This window comes from Narcine bancroftii, chromosome 4 (genome assembly GCF_036971445.1).
Source record: "Narcine bancroftii isolate sNarBan1 chromosome 4, sNarBan1.hap1, whole genome shotgun sequence".
In the NCBI taxonomy this organism is placed as follows: Eukaryota; Metazoa; Chordata; class Chondrichthyes; order Torpediniformes; family Narcinidae; genus Narcine; species Narcine bancroftii.
Genome location: NC_091472.1, coordinates 280765016 through 280783705, shown reverse-complemented (window position 1 = coordinate 280783705; position 18690 = coordinate 280765016). Strand labels below are relative to the sequence as shown.

The following is an 18690-nucleotide window of genomic DNA, read 5'->3' as shown; positions in this document are numbered from 1 at the left end:
AAGTTTATTGTATGTGGCTCCTACGTTACACAAGTTTCATCAGCCCTGCAGTAGACTATGCTAAAGGCTGAAACCATTTTCAAACCTGTCGTTGACTTTGAATGCCCCTTGCATTTAGAGACATTTAAAAAAGATAAAAAGTGAAACAAGTGAAAACATGAAAAGATCCAAAAAATTTCAAAACAAAAAATATTTAAACACATCAAAGAGTTGCCACACTCAAATACTTCAAACCATATCTAACATGACACAGGTTCAATGGACGGATATCTCATGGAAGAGATCTGCAGCAATTATAGTTACAGCACAGGGCTTCATCAGTTGGATAGAACTTCCAGCATTGTACGGTGATTTTTAACTCTTGTTTGGTTTGCTCAGAATTGAATTGAAAATGAACTTGCAAAGGCTGAGGTTAATTTTCTTCATTATTCATCCTTAAGAAAAAAAAATCACTTATATCCAGGGTTTGTCATATTTGTGATTAAACCTGGGCATATACATCAGATCATAAATTACTTATGCATTTAATGAAATTATTTTCCTGTAAGTCAAACACAGGATGATCTCATTGCCCTGTTACTCTGAAGCATTGCTCAGGAAATGAAATCATGTTGTTCCAATGGTTGCCTGTATTTGTTCACTCTCCAAGCGACCCTGCTTATTTTTAGCATTAATAGACCTAGTGCAGAACCTAGCTCAGCACTAGAAATCTAATGCAGATAGGTCAACTTTAATATTTTTTTAAAATTAATATTCATGCTTCTACTTAACCATGATGATCCCACCCTTGACAATTTCCTGATCATCCTATTCGCTAACTTTAAGCTCCTCTCCCACACTTTGCCAACAGATCCATGGCCCACATCCCTTCAGTTTTGCACACCCTCCTCCCAATGTAAAACAAAAAACCTTCCCTCTTCCCTCATGATTCTGAGACTTAGGCTGATTACAGGAGAGGGAATAGAACTAATGCTTCCCAAGAAGCTGGCATGGAACTGCTATGCCAAATGATCCTTTTGTTTGTCACTATAACAATAAGATAACTCCTTGGGTTCAAAGTATTTACAAATTCGCCCACCCCATCAGCCATTACCCAACCAATCTGTCAAAGGTATTGCAGCTCATCCAAAGACACACAAAATCAAGATAGGAAGTAAGCCATCCTTGATCTCGAGGGGCTGCCCAAGAAGAGACCACTGAAGTCTACAGGAGCACAACACCCCATTTACAATTTCTCACCCCTTCTTTTTTAAAAGACTCAGGAAACCTTCAAACGGTTATAAGGTTTGGCAAACTCATTTATAAAATTTAATTCTTCTGAATGCAAGAATGAATGGAGGTCAGAAACTAAGTCATGCTGTGAAGCTCAATCTGGATTATTAATAACTTTCAGAGAAGAGAAAAACCAAAAGTATCAATAAACACAGTGTGAGGAATCATTCCTCACTCTTGATTTTTTTTCTTTATAACTTTAATGAGATTGAACTTGCAATTTCTTTCACTGGTTTTAAAATTTTGTTTAATAGTGCCAATAACTTAAGGATGTATCTGCTAGATATCTCTGAAAACCCTAATATTTCCCCAGTAACCAGAAACTGCCCTAAACTACCGGCAATGATCAAACTCCATTCCCAATGGAAGGTATCAAAGAGTCAATAATATAATAAAGCTTCACTACTTTAAAGAAAACTTTTGGAACCATCAAATATTTGCTTGCTGGATGCATTGCATTACCTGCTCAAGATCAAAAGAAATGACAAGAGGTAGTGAAATAGCTCAGGACATAATTTAAAAAAACCTCCCTTCCACGGACTCCATCTACAACTCCCAATGCTTAGGAAAGGCAGTCAATATGTTGAAAGACCCATCACACCCAGATACACTCTATTTTCCCATTCAAAGTGCCCCAATAGGCTTAAAGGTAGTTTCTTCCCTGCTGCTATCGGGCTCCTGAATGTATCTCATAATAGTGCTCTCATACTGTCCTTGTTTGGTGCTAATTGATCTTCCTTTCCCTTCTACTCCTATATTCTATAAATTGTGCTCCATGCACAGCCAAGGTTACCTGTTGGTCTGTTCGGAGAAGAATCCTTCTCACTGTTCTTGGTACTTTGTTACAGATACATTTAAATCATACTGGTAAACTTACATATTCTCCCGATAGGCAGAATGGACAGCTGCTGCATTGCTGTACCGCCAAAGTACTATTGCAGAAGATAAAACGTCCAACGTAGCATCAAACTAGGACAGACAGGGATGCTCTTCAGAGGATGTATTGATGCCATTAAGAAATTTGTGTATGTACTATTTAATACATGGATGACCATAAGTTTCACTGGAAAACCATTATCATGGATGACTGGCTCTGCAAGAAAATTTACTCTGTTGTAATTTACATTTTGCAGCAGGTTTCTTAGAGATGATTGAGTTAATCTGATACTTTGGCCTGAAATTCCAAATATAATTTTACATATTTTATACTGTGTGCGAGCAAAATTGATACCTGAAAATCAATATCACAATTAAAATTTTGTATTTGTGTACTGAAGTACCACATTGAGGGAGGGACATTATTTATTCCTGCTGAAATCCTCTTAAAATAGCTAATTTAAAAGATCATTGAAGGCTTTTAGTATGCTGGCCTTTATCAATCATTGCATGGAATATAGGAGTTGGGAGGTGATGTTGAGATTGTATAAGACGTTGGTGCGGCCTAATTTGGAGTTCTGTGTGCAGTTCTGGTCGCCTAATTATAGGAAGGATATAAACAGAGTGGAGAGAGTGCAGAGAAGGTTTACCAGAATGTTACCTGGGTTTAAGCATCTCGAGTATAGGGAGAGATTGGACAGATTAGGTCTTTATTCTTTGGAGCGTAGAAGGTTGAGAGGGGATTTGATAGAAGTATTTAAGATTATGAAAGGGATAGACAGAGTGGATGTGGATAGACTATTTCCGTTAAGAGGAGGAAAGATTAAAACAAGAGGACATGAATTAAGAATTAAGGGGCAGAGGTTTAGAGGTAACATGAGGGGGAACTTCTTTACTCAGAGAGTGGTAGCCGTGTGGAATGAGCTTCCGGGAGAAATAGTGGCGGCGGAGTCAATTGTATTATTTAAGAAAAGGTTGGACAAGTCTATGGATGAGAAGAAGATGGAGGGTTATGGGCATTGTGCAGGGAGGTGGGACTAGAGAGGGGTGTTTGGTTCGGTGCGGACTAGAAGGGCCTAATGGCCTGTTTCCGTGCTGTAAATTGTTATATGTTATATGTTATTTAATACAGTTTACTTTAAAATGCACTATTTTAGACATTTAAATTAAAAACGAGAACACCAGCAATCAGGAAATTCCTTCCCAAATCGTTTCAATCTGATGTTGGAAATTCGCTTTCATATTTACTCTGCTACTTTGTTTTTCTTTTATCAGGTGGAGAGCCAGAAAATGTTCAAGTAGTACATGGCTTACCATGTGCATTTAAAACAGGGCACTCCCCTGACCTAAAAAATCTTGGCAGAGCATCAAAGTTTAGAATCCAAAAATCCAGGATAACATCTTACATATTTTTGAGGTCTGTGTACTTGGAATAATTTGCCCTAAAGCTGTATTTGCAAATGTGGAACAGGAAATAATTCAGATAACAAATATAAATGTAAAAATAATATAATAAATCTTGTTAAATATGTGTCTGTATAGCAGTTTTTGCAGTATACAGGTATTCTAAACCCAAGTTTAAGATTAACAAAGATTAATTGCATTAAAATCAAGAGGAAACGGAAAATTTGCCCCAAAACCTAGATCTATCCTTTGTGACTAACTTTAGGCCAGAATCAAGAATTGTTTGATATTATAAGAAACCTGAATCCAAAAATAAACAAATAAAGATAGAAATTCTGCCACAGTCATCTGACTTAAACATCATGATTTAAAGGCACTGAACTTTACTTCTGTGTTTTTGCATTTTGGAAGCGTAATACATCAGCCATTCAGTGATTATTATGCTTCCAAAATGCAAAAACACAGAAGCAAAGTTCAGTGCATTTTATTCAGCCAACCCTAAATAAACTAACCAAGTTTATGTCACTCCTGTGCACTTTACACAATATTACTTACAGCAAAGCCAAAGGATGATGCACTGTGTCTCATGATGGAAACCGCTGAAAAGGAAGAGAGTATAGAGGATTAGTAGACTGCAGTCCAATTCAATGGAAAATTAAAGTAAATTACTGATAGATTTCACAAAAAATATTCAGGTGAGAAATGTATGATTATTTACTTATGACCAAATTATTTTTTAATATACTCAGTCTCTAAGGTTAATATACTGTACCTGCCTACTATATTTCTCACTACATTTCTACTAGTTAAAGTTACTGAATACAATACTGTATATACAAGTGCATCTAGTCCAAGGATAAATTCTTCTCCCCTGTTTATGTTTAAATGATCCCGATATTTTGAATGTAATTCTGGAAATGATAACATAATTCATGAAATTTGATCATGGGATTGTGATCAAAATAACATCTGACTGACTGACCAAATGCAAGAACATGGAAGCTCATGCAAAGCATTGCAATATTTCTCTGTGAAATTTTAAAGATAGTGAAGAAATGTCCTTGAACAAAGTTTTGTAAATAAACAATGTATGTTATCTACTGACCCTGGTCCTAGACAGATAATGCTTTTTATCTTAAATGAATTTTTTCGTAAATGAGAAAGCTGTCATAAATCTAGAACTTATACTGATATTGTTGTTCATGTCTAGCATGAACAATCAATCGTGTATAGTGTCCTTTACTCCCTGCTAGAGTGTTACATTATGCATTCTAAACAGGCATATTACCATTAAGATCTAAACAGAACCCCTGATTATATTGTCTAAAGGAAGATAGGAAGTGTAGTTTGTTTCTTTGCCTCCTCTCTATACATATATTAACAACATGTTACATATCTTGCTAAATCCAAGATCTTAAAAATAATAGAATAAATGCATATCAGTTAGTAACTCAGATTATAATCAATGTAACCAAACATATTGCTAACAAATAAACAGCAAGGACCAGTAGATTAGAGTAATTGACATCACATTTCTATCCTTCTTTAAACAGAGAAAATAACAAACATGCAATTCTTCACATAGACCCTAGCTAACATTAAGTGTGTTCCTTTCTGACCCAGAAGATCTGGGAAGGAGGAGTCTGCTGCCTTTGAGGTACAATAAAGAAATATTTTTTTAATATAACCATATCACCATATAACCGTTTACAGCACGGAAACAGGCCATGTCGGCCCTTCAAGTCCGTATCGGTTCACTTGAACAACTCCACTAGCTCCTCCGAAAACTCCTGAGAAAGTAGAGTCTTTCTTCATGATGCCATTGGTGTGTTGGTTCAATATTAGAGGATCTTGGCAAAGCAAACACTCTTGAACTTCAGACATTTGTAAAATGTTCTGCATATGATGTTGGAGGACAAACTGTCGGGGACAAGCTATGGCTGTCAGGTCTCTAGAATAAAGCCTGGCCTTGTGGTCAAGATGAGAAGGGAAGGTGGGAAGAGGAAGGCTGTGTTGAGAGCAGATGACAATGAGTTGGGGGAAGGATGGAGTTAAGAGGTCTGTGGAAGAGAGGATCCCAGGTATATAAAGCTATCAATCATAAACAAGAACATTGCTAAAGCAAAACTAAGATTTCAACATTGTCCAGATAATAATTGTCAAAGGTTCCAAATCAATTTATCACCTGAATGAAAACTCTTTTAGTCCCTTTTCATGAATAATAAATGAAGGGCATCAGGAGCATTAAGTGCAGTTCCATGAGTGAAAAGGCATTTGGCATGGTTCATAGACTGATGGTTAGACCATACCTGGTGTATTGTGTACAGTTCTAGTCCTACACCACATGAAAGATGTGCTAGCTAAAGAGAGAATGCAGAGAGGTACAGGTGCCTAACTTTTTATCTGGAATTCCGAAAACCGGCAATTTCCAAAAACCAGCACTTTTTGCAGCAGATGACATCTGCTCGTCAAAGATGGAGTTTGGCACCAAACATGACCCAACTCAGGTGGGCGAGGGGGGTAGAGAGGCGGCAGTGTGACTCGGGTGGGTGAGGGGAGAGAAACGGCAGAGAGATGCAGCGCGACTCGGGTAAGCAAAGGAGTAGAGACGGCAGTGCAAATCGGGCAGGTGAGCGGAAGAAACGGCAGCATGACTCGGGCAGGTGAGAGAGACGGCAGCGTGGTCCAGGCAGGCAAGGGGGGAGAGAGATAGCAGCATGACCTGGGTGGGGGGTGGATGTGACAGCAGGACTCAGGCTAGCTTAAAGGGACAGAAATCAAAAAGATTCTGAAACCCAGAGGATTCCAAACATCGGCAGGTGTCTGGTCCCGACAATCCCAGATAAAAGCTTAGGCACCTGTACACATCTAATACAGACATGGGGAATAAATGTAGATAGGTGCATGATTGGCATGGATGAGGTGGACATTTCTGTCCTACATGATCCGATGATTCTAACATTCATGAAGTCAGAACCTGTTCCAAACTGGTTCTTGTTGCATCAATTTTAAATACTTTGCAACCAATATTGGTGGATAAAATACAACTACTTTTTTCATCACAGACAGCTTAATCTCTGGTTGTGAATAAACTGACACAGTGTAACATACTGTGGTGAACAGCTGCACACTCATTTATCTGACTCCACCCCTAATGGTTCCTCCCTCTTGACCCTGTATAAAGGCTCCAACACCATAACCCCTCCCCAGAAAGCCTGGGTCACAGAACAGAATGACCTTCAAGTTTATTGTAAATAAATGTCTATTGTTCTGTAACTCCTGTCTTTTGAATTATTGATAGTGCATCACACATCACTCCAGTTTTTGCTTATTTTAAGCTATTCTTTGAACCAAAATATTTAAAAGTTTTTAAAAAGACCATAAGTATCCAGAATAATTACAAAATCATTGCAAAAAAAAACACAGAAGGAAGCCATTTAGCACATTTTGTTCTTGCTAAAAGTGAACCAATATAAGTTTGTCCTGCATGGTGCTTGGGTTTCCTCCCACATTCCAAAGGCCTGCTGCTGAGTCACTTCATGCAGTTAAGTGATAAAAGAATAAAAAGGAGATGATGAGAATGAGGGAGAGAATACATGACACTGGAACTTGAAAGTTTGGCTTCCTGAACACTTCAATGTGTATTTTATGGATTTTGGACTGCTGGTCATAAAAATCACCTTATTCTCCTATTGCCTACCTTTTTTCAGATACAACCTATTTTTGTAATTTCCAGTCATATTTTAAGTCTATTTCAAGCATACAAAACTTGAAGTGCAGTATATCATTGAAAATTTATTTTCTGCATTCTCACTTGGACTTCTTCCCTGCTGATCTTGGTGCAGTCAGTAATGAACACGATGAAAGGCTTCACCAGGACATTGTGACCATGGAAAAGTGGTGTCAGGGCAACTGGAATCCATCAATGCTGTCCGACTATTGTTGGACACTGACACAAGTTGAACACAATGTGTCAGCATTGTTATGCGATTAAACATGCTAAATTCAATAAAAGTTAATTTAATGTTTATCCTACTTCCTACGTGAGACAACATATCTGAAAATATCTTTGTGTTCAGCTCGAAGTTCTTTAGGAAGCAAATATTTTGAAAAAAATTGTTGTTCGATATTATGGGACTGTGGTGAAATGAGAAGGATCAGATTACTAAACCAATGCCTGCAAGGACTGAATGGAACAAATGGGTGCTACTATAATGAGTATGTTCCATTCCTAGGTGCTGTTACCTTTTAACTGTGATAATGATTTGTGCTTTCACATCCTTTCAGGAGATAAGTTTCTGAGCCCTTTATTTTCAGGTAAAATAAAAATGTCTTCCCAGCCCTCTCTAGTTCAAGTTCAGAATTATTCTCAGAGTACATACATGACATTACATACAACCCTGAGATTCATTTTCCTGCAGGCAAGACAGAACTATCACTTATTGGTAGTCCAAAAAACTGTCCTCAAGAAGATAAATATATATGTAAACAAACTTACTGCAATAGAAAAAAAAAGCAATAATGTGAAAAAAGAATACTTAAATGAGTCACTGATTGAGTTTGTCATTGAGGTGTCTGATGGTGGAGGGGTAGCAGCTATTCCTTAACATGGTGGTGCCAATCTGGTGGCATCTATACATTTTTCCTGATGGTAGCAGCGAGAACAGGGCATGTACTGGGTGGTGTGGATCCTTGATGATTGCTGCTCCTCTCCAATGTTCTTGATAGTGGGAAGGATTTTGCATGTGAATTCCTGGGATGTGTCCACTACGTTTTGCAGGTCTTTCCACTCAGGGGTATTGATCTCTCCATACTTTACCATAATGCAGCTGGTCAGCACACTTTCTACCACATCTACCGAAAATTTCCCAGGGTTTCCAATGTCACAACAAACCTCTGCAAACTCCTGAGGAAGTAGAGGTGCTGACATGCTTTCTTCGCATTGACATTAATGTGTTGGGTCCAGGAAAGATTCTCTGAGATACTGACTCCCAAGAACTTAAATTTGTTCACCCTCTTCACTTCTGATCCCCCAATGATCAATGGATCGTACACATCTGGTTTTCCCTTTCTGAAGCCAATAATCAGCTCCTTGGTTTTGGTGGCATTGTGTGAGAGGTTGGTGTTAGTACACCATTCAGCCAAGTTTTCAATCTTCCTCCTGTGTGCTGACTCATCACCCCTTTTTAATACAATCCACTACGTGGTTGTAGAGCTCGTCGAAAGAACCAAAGACTTGTTGATCCAAACCAAGGCTTTTATTAGCAAAAGACAGGAGCTCTTCACAGGTGGCCGACCAGTCCGGAATGATCCGACCTGGCTAGGGACACAACCCTTTAAGGCCCAGACAATAGGCGTGGCTTAGCTCTCAGCCAATTGCTGTAAGCACAGTCTAGATACAGTAACTATATACACTATGTACATTGGTGATAGATCTGTACTATCACATTCACCCCTTCTTGGAGAACTGACCCTGGAAAAAAAAAACAAAAAACGAGGGAGAGAATGAAAGGAAGGGGTAAGTCAAGGACTGTAGTGGTCAGGCGGTCTGACCATCCAGCGTGACTGCCGTGGTGCCGGGATTGGGGTCGCTGGGATGGTATTGCCAGCGGGCTCGTCGGGTGCGACTGCTCCGCCGCTCAATTCCCCAGTCATGTTGTCGGCAGGGTGGCCCGGGTCATTGGGGTGCTGTTGGTCCTTCTGTTGCGGCACGGGGCCTGGGGAATAAAGAGTTGGGGAAGGTTGGGTTGGGGGGTTTGCTGGGTCTACCGCGTCCTGAGCTAGGTCCCGCACCGAAACAGTGTCCTCCCGCCCGTCTGGGAACTCAACGTAGGCGTAATGTGGGTTCGCATGGAGTAGAGTCACTCGGTCGATCAAGGGGTCGTTCTTTGAGTGCCGGACGTGGCGTCGCAAAAGGACGGGGCCAGGGATGGTGAGCCATGCCAGTACAGTGGTTCCTGATTCGGATTTCCTCGGGAAAAGGAACATCCTTTCGTGGGGGGTGGCATTTGTTGCAGTACATAGGAGGGAGCGGATGGAGTGTAAAGCACTAGTGAGAACCTCCTGCCAGTGAGAGGTGGGGAGACCTTTAGACCGGAGAGCCAGTGTAACCGCTCTCCATATGGTGGCATTCTCCCTCTCGACCTGGCCGTTACCGCGTGGGTTATAGCTCGTGGTCCTGCTTGAAGCGATACCACACTCCGCTCTCATGAATGAGGACCCCCTGTCACTGTGGATGGAACTGGGGTATCTGAAAATGGCGAAAATACTGTGAAGGGCCTGTATCACTGAGGTGGCAGTGGTGTCTGGGCAGGGCACAGCGAACGGGAAGCGAGAGTACTCGTCGATGGCCGTAAGGATGTAGGTATTATGGTTGGTCGACGGTAGGGGCCCCTTAAAGTCTACGCTAAGACGCTCGAAGGGGCGGGTGGCTTTGATAACGTGGGAGTTATCCGGACGGAAGAAGTGGGGCTTGCATTCAACGCACACCGAACAGGCTCGGGTCATGGAGCGGATCTCCTCGACTGTGTAGGGTAGGTTGCGCGCCTTCACAAAGTGGGCAAACCTAGTGACCCCTGGATGTCAGAGCGCCTCATGGAGTTTCTGTAGTCTGTCCATCTGTATGCTGCCGCACGTCCCCCTGGTGAGCGCGTCAGGCGGGTCGTTGAGCTTACCAGGCCGGTACAGGATGTCATAGTTAAAGGTGGAGAGTTCGATTCTCCATTTGGCGATTTTGTCGTTTTTTATCTTACCACGCTGGGTGTTGCTGAACATGAAGGAGACCGTGCATTGATCAGTCAACAGTGTAAAGCACCTCCCAGCGAGGTAATATCTCCAACAACGCACCGCTTCAACTATGGCCTGGGCCTCCTTCTCGATCGAGGAGTGTCTACTCTCTGGACCCTGGAGGGTTCTGGAGAAGAAGGCTACAGGCCAACCGGCCTGGTTCAAGGTGGCTGCCAGGGCGAAGTTGGATGCATCGCTCTCGACTTGAAACGGGACAGACTCATCGATCGCGTGCAGCGTCGCAGCAGCGATGTCGGATTTGATTCGATTGAAATCCACTGTGGTTTCGATCGAGAGGGGAAAGGAGGTGGTCTTGATAAGAGGACGCGCCTTGTCGGCGTAGTGTGGAACCCATTGGGCATAATACGAGAAAAGGCCTAGGCAGCGTTTGAGAGCTTTCTGGGTATGGGGGGGGTGAGGGGGGGTAAGTCCATTAGGGGACGCATGCGGTCAGGATCTGGCATGACTATCCCGTTCTCCACCACGCAACCTAGAATAGCGAGTCGTGTGGTCCGGAAGACACACATGTCCAAAGACCACGACACCATTCGTGACCCCGAATGGTACCCTGAGAAATTGAAATAGCCGCCCATTCGCTTCAAAGGCCGTGAATGGTCGGTCCTCGCAGCGGATCGGGAGCTGGTGGTAGGCCGAACTTAGGTCAATGGTGGAGAATATGCGGTATTGGGCGATCTGGTTCACCACATCCGTGATGCGTGGCAGGGGGTACGCATCCAGGAGCGTGAAGCAGTTAATGGTCTGGCTATAGTCGACCACCATCCATAGTTTTTCCCCGTTCTTGACAACCACCACCTGGGCTCTCCGGGGGCTTGAACTGGGTTCGATGATGCCCTCATCCAGCAATCTACGCACCTCACTCCTAATGAATTGCCTGTTTTCGTAATTATATTGCCGACTTTTGGTGGCCACAGCCTTCCAGACAGGGGTGAGGTTTGCGAAGAGTGCTGGCGGGGCAATCCGGAGTGTGGAAAGGCCGCAGGATTTGCCCCGGGGCACGGGGGCGGGTTGCTCGGGTGCTTTGGGGGTGGGGCGATGGCAGACCGAGAGGGGGGCGTGGGGTCCCCCAAAGTGTAGGGACACCGTTCGGAACTGACACTGGAAGTCTAATCCCAGCAACACTGGGGCGCACAATTGGGGAAGGATGAATAATTTGAAGTAGGTGACCGTTACGCCTTGTACTTCCAGCGTGGCGATGCAATACCCCTTTATCCCGGTCGAGTGCGACCTCTTCGCTAATGAGATCCTCCGGGTAGTGGGGATAATGTCAAGTCCCCAACGGAGGGCCAGATCTGGCTGAATAAAACTGTCAGTTGACCCAGAGTCAAATAAGCAATTGGTGTAGTGTCCATGCACTTTAATCAGTTCCATTGCTCTGGTGAGGGGATGAGAGCATTGCTGGTTTAGTGTTATTGAAGCAGTTGACAGGGGAGTTTTGGGATGCAACGGGATAACGTCACGCAACGGGATGACGTAGTCAATGCTAGAGGAGCAGGTTGGAGGACCTCCCGGAAGTGCTGTTGTGGCGGCGTCAGCGGATGAAAGGTAAGTAGAGGGGTTTGTAGTTGCTCGCGGTTGGCGGTGGGTAGGTCGTCGGTCGCGGCGGTCGGGCCCCAGAGGTCGTCGGCGATGGACGCTAGGGTGAGTACCTGGTTGGCCCCGGGGGTGTCTGTGGCGGCGGCAGCAGTGGCAGTAGCGTCGGTCCCGGGGGTGTCTGTGGCGGCGGCAGCAGCGGCGGTAGCGTCGGCCCCGGGGGTGTCTGTGGCGGCGGCAGCAGCGGCGGTAGCGTCGGCCCCGGGGGTATCTGTGGCGGCGGCAGTAATGTCGGCCCCGGGGGTGTCTGTGGCGGCGGCAGCAGCGGCGGTAGCGTCGGCCCCGGGGGTGTCTGTGGCGGCGGCAGCAGCGGCGGTAGCGTCGGCCCCGGGAGTATCTGTGGCGGAGGCAGCAGCGGCGGTAGCCACAGTCGGGACCGAAGCCGGGTCGAGTGTTCCGCACGGGGGCGAGAGGCGGGCCAACACCATGGTTGCGAGGGTGGGCTGCCCCTTCCGGGTTCGGCATCTCCGTGACGTCAGGCGTTGCCGTGTAGGGGAGCCCTCACTCTCATTGGACGAGAGCTCTGGGGAAGAAGAGTTTGAATGGGATAGTGGCGGTTGAGCTTCACACGAGGCACTGTGTTTGCCGGCAGCCATTTTAGACCTACAGACTGCAGCAAAGTGGCCCTTTTTAAGGCACTTCTGGCACCTGGCTTTTCTTGCTGGGCACTGGGACCTGCTGTGCTTGTCCCTCCCGTAGAAATAACATTTTGGGTTCACACGGGGCAGTGTAGAGCAGCCGACAGGCCGTCAGTATCTCGGGGGGTGCTAGGGTAGAAGGGCACCCTACTCACATCAGAACGTGGGGTCCAGTCCCTAGAGAACTCCATTGTGATTGCAATCCGGGCCACGTCTTCTAGATTTTCTACCCCTTGCTCGAGCAAGCACAGCCTCACTTTGTTTGATCGGAGCCCGGCCACATAGGCATCCCGGACGAGATCATTTGTGATCTCAGCAGCAGTTTTGTCCACACAGTTACAGTCCTTGCCCAACGCCTTTAATACTTGTAAATATGCCCTGCTGGACTCGCCGGGCTGTTGCTTCCTCGAAGAAGCACGAGCCGGGCATGAACTCTGTTCACCGGTTGATTATGCAGTTCTTTCAGTACCTTTATGGCTGCGGTGTAAGTGGTCTCATCCTGGATGTTCTCGTAGACTCTCAAGGACACCATAGACAGCAATGCTGTTAGACGTTGGTTATCCTCCTCCACCTCAATGAATTTCAGGAAGTTTTCAAAGTTCAGCAGCCAGAACTTAAAGGCTTTGAAGGCTGTAGCTGACTGTGGGTCGATGTCAAGTTTTTCTGGCCGAGTTAAACGCTCCATCCCTTTCAAAAAAATTCTTTTTGCTAATAAAATTGTAGAGCTCGTCGAAAGAACCAAAGACTTGTTGATCCAAACCAAGGCTTTTATTAGCAAAAGACAGGAGCTCTTCACAGGTGGCCGACCAGTCCGGAATGATCCGACCTGGCTAGGGACACAACCCTTTAAGGCCCAGACAATAGGCGTGGCTTAGCTCTCAGCAATCGCTGTAAGCACAGTCTAGATACAGTAACTATATACACTATGTACATTGGTGATAGATCTGTACTATCCCAGTGGTATTATCAGCAAATTTGTAAATGGTGTTGTTGTACCGATTCATACATTCAGAGGTGTATAGTAAATAGAGCAGGGGGGTGCGAATAGAGCAGGGGACTAAGAATGAAGCCCTGTGGTGATTCAGTACTAATGGAGATTGTGCAGGAGGTGTTCTTATCAATCCTCTCTGAATGTGGTCTGGAGCTAAGGAAATCCAGGATCCAATTACACAGTGAGGTATTGCATCCCAGGTCTTGGAGCTTGCTGATCAATTTTGAGGGATGATGATGTTGAATGCAGAACTGATATATGCTTCAATAACACTAAACCATCCTGATATATGCATCTTTGCTGTCAGGTGTTCCAGGGTTTTGTGTAGAGCCAGTGCGATGGCATCTTCCATAGACCTGTTGCTACAGTAGATAAATTGGAATGGATCCATAATGCCACTCAGACAGGAGCTGATATGCTTCAAGAACAGCCTTTCAAAACACTTCAACCCTGTTGATGTGAGTGCCACTGGTTAGTAGTCAGTTAGGCAGGTTACCTTACCACACTCTTTTTGGACACTGGTACAATTGAGGCTTACTTGAAACAGGTGGGTACCACACCCTGCAGGAGTGAATACATTGGAAAATTGGACAGCACAGTACTCAGCTGGTACTGCATCTAATGTACAACATTCTTCATGCAAAGTGATGAAAAAAACTGCACAATAATACTTGCCAAATGTTCACCAAACTTATGCCTATGATGCCAGAGCTGCCATATGATCAGAAATCAAACTGATCTGCTTTATATAACCCAGAGTTAGAAAAATAAAAGGGGATGTAATTGAAACTTGCAGTGATAGGTAGAATGGATTTGGGAATATATGAGAATTCGAAAAAGATTGCTTAGAGCGTCAGGTTACAGAGCATGAAAGTTAGGACCGAGCTGGGAGTTATTTTGACTCGGGTTTGTGGGGGGAGGGTGAGATTGTGGCTAGGGGGAATTCACTAACAGAGAGGCTTATCGAGGCCAAGTCACTGAATATTCTGAAGAAAAATATGCTTTTCTAGATACAAAATAAAATCAAGGGGGATGGAGAGGAATTTGGAATAAATGGGCAGCCATGATTGCATTGAATTGTGAAGCAGAATCAAAGGATCAAATAGCCCACTCTTCCTTCGGTGTTTTTATTCTGATTATTTCTTTCTTTGGCTTGGCTTCGCGGACGAAGATTTATGGAGGGGGTAAAAAGTCCACGTCAGCTGCAGGCTCGTTTGTGGCTGACAAGTCCGATGCGGGACAGGCAGACACGGTTGCAGCGGCTGCAGGGGAAAAATGGTTGGTTGGGGTTGGGTGTTGGGTTTTTCCTCCTTTGCCTTTTGTCAGTGAGGTGGATACTGGCAATTAGAGGGAAATGCTGTTCTACTGTGACTTCACTGTTTTATTATCTATGCCATGGTCGATAAAGACAAATACAGTATTCCTTCTGCTTTCATAACCATGTTACAGTATTTACTCTTCCCATTACCTTTAGGGATCTTAAGACATGCACATCAAAATCCCTGGGCTCCTCTGCATTATTTATTGCACATACCTGCATGGTATTTACTGTTCCCCAAACTCATTACTTCATTCTCCACTTGCTACTTCCACGCCGACATAACCAGTGCAAGCTAACTCATACATCTAATATTATCTTCCTCGCTATTAATTATGCTGCCAATTATGTGACCATTAGGAATTGTTTTAGTCATGAGATCATAGAATACTACAGCACAGAAACAGACCCTTCAGCCACTTTGTTTTTGCCCTCTGAGCTAGTCCCATTTGCCTTCATTTGTCAGTATCTCTCTAAACTTAATGTACCTGCCTAAATGTCTTTTGAGTGTTACAATTGTTTTCCACTTCTACCACTTCATCCAACAACTTATTCCATATATTTGCCACCCACTGTGTGAAGAATGCACCCTTCAAGTCCTTCTAAACCTTTCCCCTCTCATCTTTAACCTAGGCCATTCAGTTTTAGATTCACCTATCCTGGGAAAAGAACTATGAGTATAATGTGACTTCAAAGCTTAAATCCAAGGCAAGCTACTAGACCTGAAAAACCATCAGAAACAGTTATCACAATGCGAGATGACCATTACCCTCTACCATCTTCCATGGTGGTAACTCTGAATTCAATTTGTCATTTTCCCAAACATCCCATTAGCATTTTGTCCCTGATCAATCTGTCAAGTGAACAACCCTTTTCAACTCTATTCCTAACTCCAAAAATATTAAATGAATATGTCATGCATAATATTTCCAAACAGCAATTAATCAGGAGATACCAGGTCAAGCAACATCCATGGAGAGAGAAAAACAGAGTTAACATTTCATATCAAGATTCAAGGTTCTTTATTGTCAGGGACCAATGCACAAAATGTAACAATACACAAAATTTGTCAAACTTTTGACTGCCATCAAGTCAACAAAGTGGTGCCACTAGGTATCCCAACTGTAAGAAAGAGGATCAAGACAGAGTCCCTTCAGAGACACCATGTGTCAGAGACTTCACCTCCTGTATTCCTGCAACATCTACAGCTGCACAGTCTCCCACTTGCTTCATTGGTTAATCCAAGCTCACAGTTCCAAACAGGGGCTCATCTCACCACTGGCACCCTCACAAATCCCAGTCCTGATATCTGGTTCTCATGGAGCAATTGCCAGAAGCTCTCAGCTTGGTGTAAGTCCTTCTGCCGCTGAGCCTCTCACCGGTTCGCTGCCTTGGTTATCTTCTCTCAAGGGTCATCTCTCAGGCTTCTCCTACACAGCAGGTGGGAGTAGCGGTGTTCTCACTGGTCAGTTGATCCCCTGGAGCCCGCAACCCCTTGTGGTCCGCTGCCTAGCATGGCTACTGCCATCTTAGGCACAGACCAAAATGGTTTCAATTATGTCATAAGAAACACTATCGGTCCTTTTAATAGGCCATTTAAAGCCTGTACAGGGCCTTTGCCATCATGATTGTGCAGTAGGACTCTGCAGCAAAGAAATGTGTTCCCTACTTTCCCAGATCCACACCAGTGTCAACGCTGTCATTACAGTGGCTCCAGCAGCTATCAATGTCCTTTCATCAGCACTGGAAGCTTGAGAAAACTAACATGTTTTAAGTTGCAAGGAGGGAGGAGAACACAGTTTTGTCCTGGTGACACAAGTGCTGTTGCTCTCTAAGTCCGCTTGATAAATACGCATTAAACACAATGGATCTGACTGTAGGAGTATGGATAGAGGGACATAAATAAAGGCAAAATAAAAAGAAAAACTATCTGGAACTTTGAGAAGTAGGTCATTACACCTGCTTGAAGTCTTCAGAACGTTGGAAGTACTCTGTAGGTAAAGGAGCATGAGGGAGAATGCAACATTAATGTGACAGTGGATGACTCTTAATTAAACGACTTCTGCTGGCTTGTAACATTTATTGGTCCCTTTCTTCTACCCACACCTCTACTCTGCAACTGGAAAACATTTCTCAATTTTCCAGTGCTGATGAAGGGTCTTTAACTTGAAACATTAACTCTCTTTCTCTCTCCACATATACTGCCTGAATTTCTGAGTACCTCTGCGGGGTTTTCCTCTTTGCATTCAAACTAGTATTGACAATCCTTGATTAAACTCTGAAAGTCGATTTATGCTATCCCTTTGAACTTTTCCAATTATTTGCTTGGCATTAAGCTAACTAAAAGTACATTTAATTCTAGATGCAAGATATTAAGTATTTTGTCAGAACTTCTGTCAGTAAATGGCTAGAATATATATTGAGGACAGAAGTTTCATTTTTAGTACAGTATTTAAGGTTAGTATCTGATCTTGTAGCTTGTCCAGCAATTGCAATAAGGATATTCCAACCTCTAATCAGGAAGAAATACTCTAGATAATATAAAACATGAAGTAAATCTGCATACATGAGAAATAAAGTGATTGATTAGTCATATGGGTTAAATTTCTATTGAAATTATAAATTACTCTCAGAAAGTAAACATATCCTGTAGTAAAATGTCTTTATGAATTTCTTGGTGGTTGAATGTCAATTCGCTTTTTCCTTTAATCATGAGTATTTGCTGTGAAGGCAATATAATAGGCATTAATAATCTGAATAAATAATTTTCCTTATAACTTTTGTGTATTATTCCCTTTCAGCGAGTGAATTTTTCTTCCTCAACCAGTAGAAACTTTCTTTAATTATTGCAAGATACTTAAGAATAGTGTAATACAAAAGCAGGGGATTTGTTTATATCTATGTCAATGCCAGGCCGGTACTTATCATTGAGACATTCAATGATGGTGAGATCCAGACTCTTATTAAAATTACTAATTGCTTGAGTTTCATTCCTATGCATTTATAACTGTATGAATAAAATTGATCCAGTTAATGTAGCCAGCAATATTTTTGAATGCATGAAAAAATTTGCTTTCTAAAACTCTATCAGAAAATGTTTTACATTTCATATCATAGAAATGAGTAAGTGTAAATTTGAAACACAAATTTACTTCAGAAAACCACTGCAATTTTATACAAAATATATGTTTGGATTGTCAATGTTACTTATAGGGAAAACGCAGATCATCAATTGCAAACTAACAATTCAGTAAGTAATCACAAAGTAAAATACTACAATAGTGCAACGCCTTACGGGAGCAGGTATCGGGGCCAGGATTTGAATCCCGCACTGTCTGTAAGGAGTTTGTACATTGTCCCTATGTCTGCATGGGTTTTCTGGTTTCCTCCCACCCTTCAAAATGTACCAGGGGTGTAGGTTAATTGGATGTAAAATGGGAGGCACTGACTCACAGACTGAAATGGCCTGTTACTGAGTTGTATATCTAATTTTTTTTATATAAACTCGGTAATTTTTTTAAAAATCAAATATCTCCAAGTCTTCAGCTATTAATATTTACTGTGGAAAAATTCCACAAAGGAGATCACTTAAAACGGTATGGACTAGAGGGGTCAAGATGGCCTGTTTCCGTACTGTAATTGTTATATGGTTATATGGAAAATATCAAAAGAATTTTAAAAACTGACCTTAGGCTGCCTTATTACAACGTGTTCTCTATTGGTATATAACTACTGAGACATTTAAATTACCTTACACTTTCTCTGAAGGGAAAATCTGACTAAAGATTTACACA

The 18690-nt window shown here is 42.9% G+C and overlaps 1 protein-coding gene across 1 annotated transcript in view; it reads right to left on the bottom strand.

The window, feature by feature from the left end:
• tmem163a (transmembrane protein 163a) overlaps positions 1-18690 on the bottom strand; it is a 132450-nt gene that overhangs the window by 39614 nt on the left and 74146 nt on the right. Inside the window, exons 3-4 of the mRNA XM_069935205.1 lie at positions 4108-4151; positions 2150-2241 (exon numbers count right to left, since the gene is read on the bottom strand). Of these exons, the coding sequence (XP_069791306.1) occupies positions 2150-2241; positions 4108-4151 (136 nt within the window). The remainder of the gene's footprint in view (positions 1-2149; positions 2242-4107; positions 4152-18690) is intronic.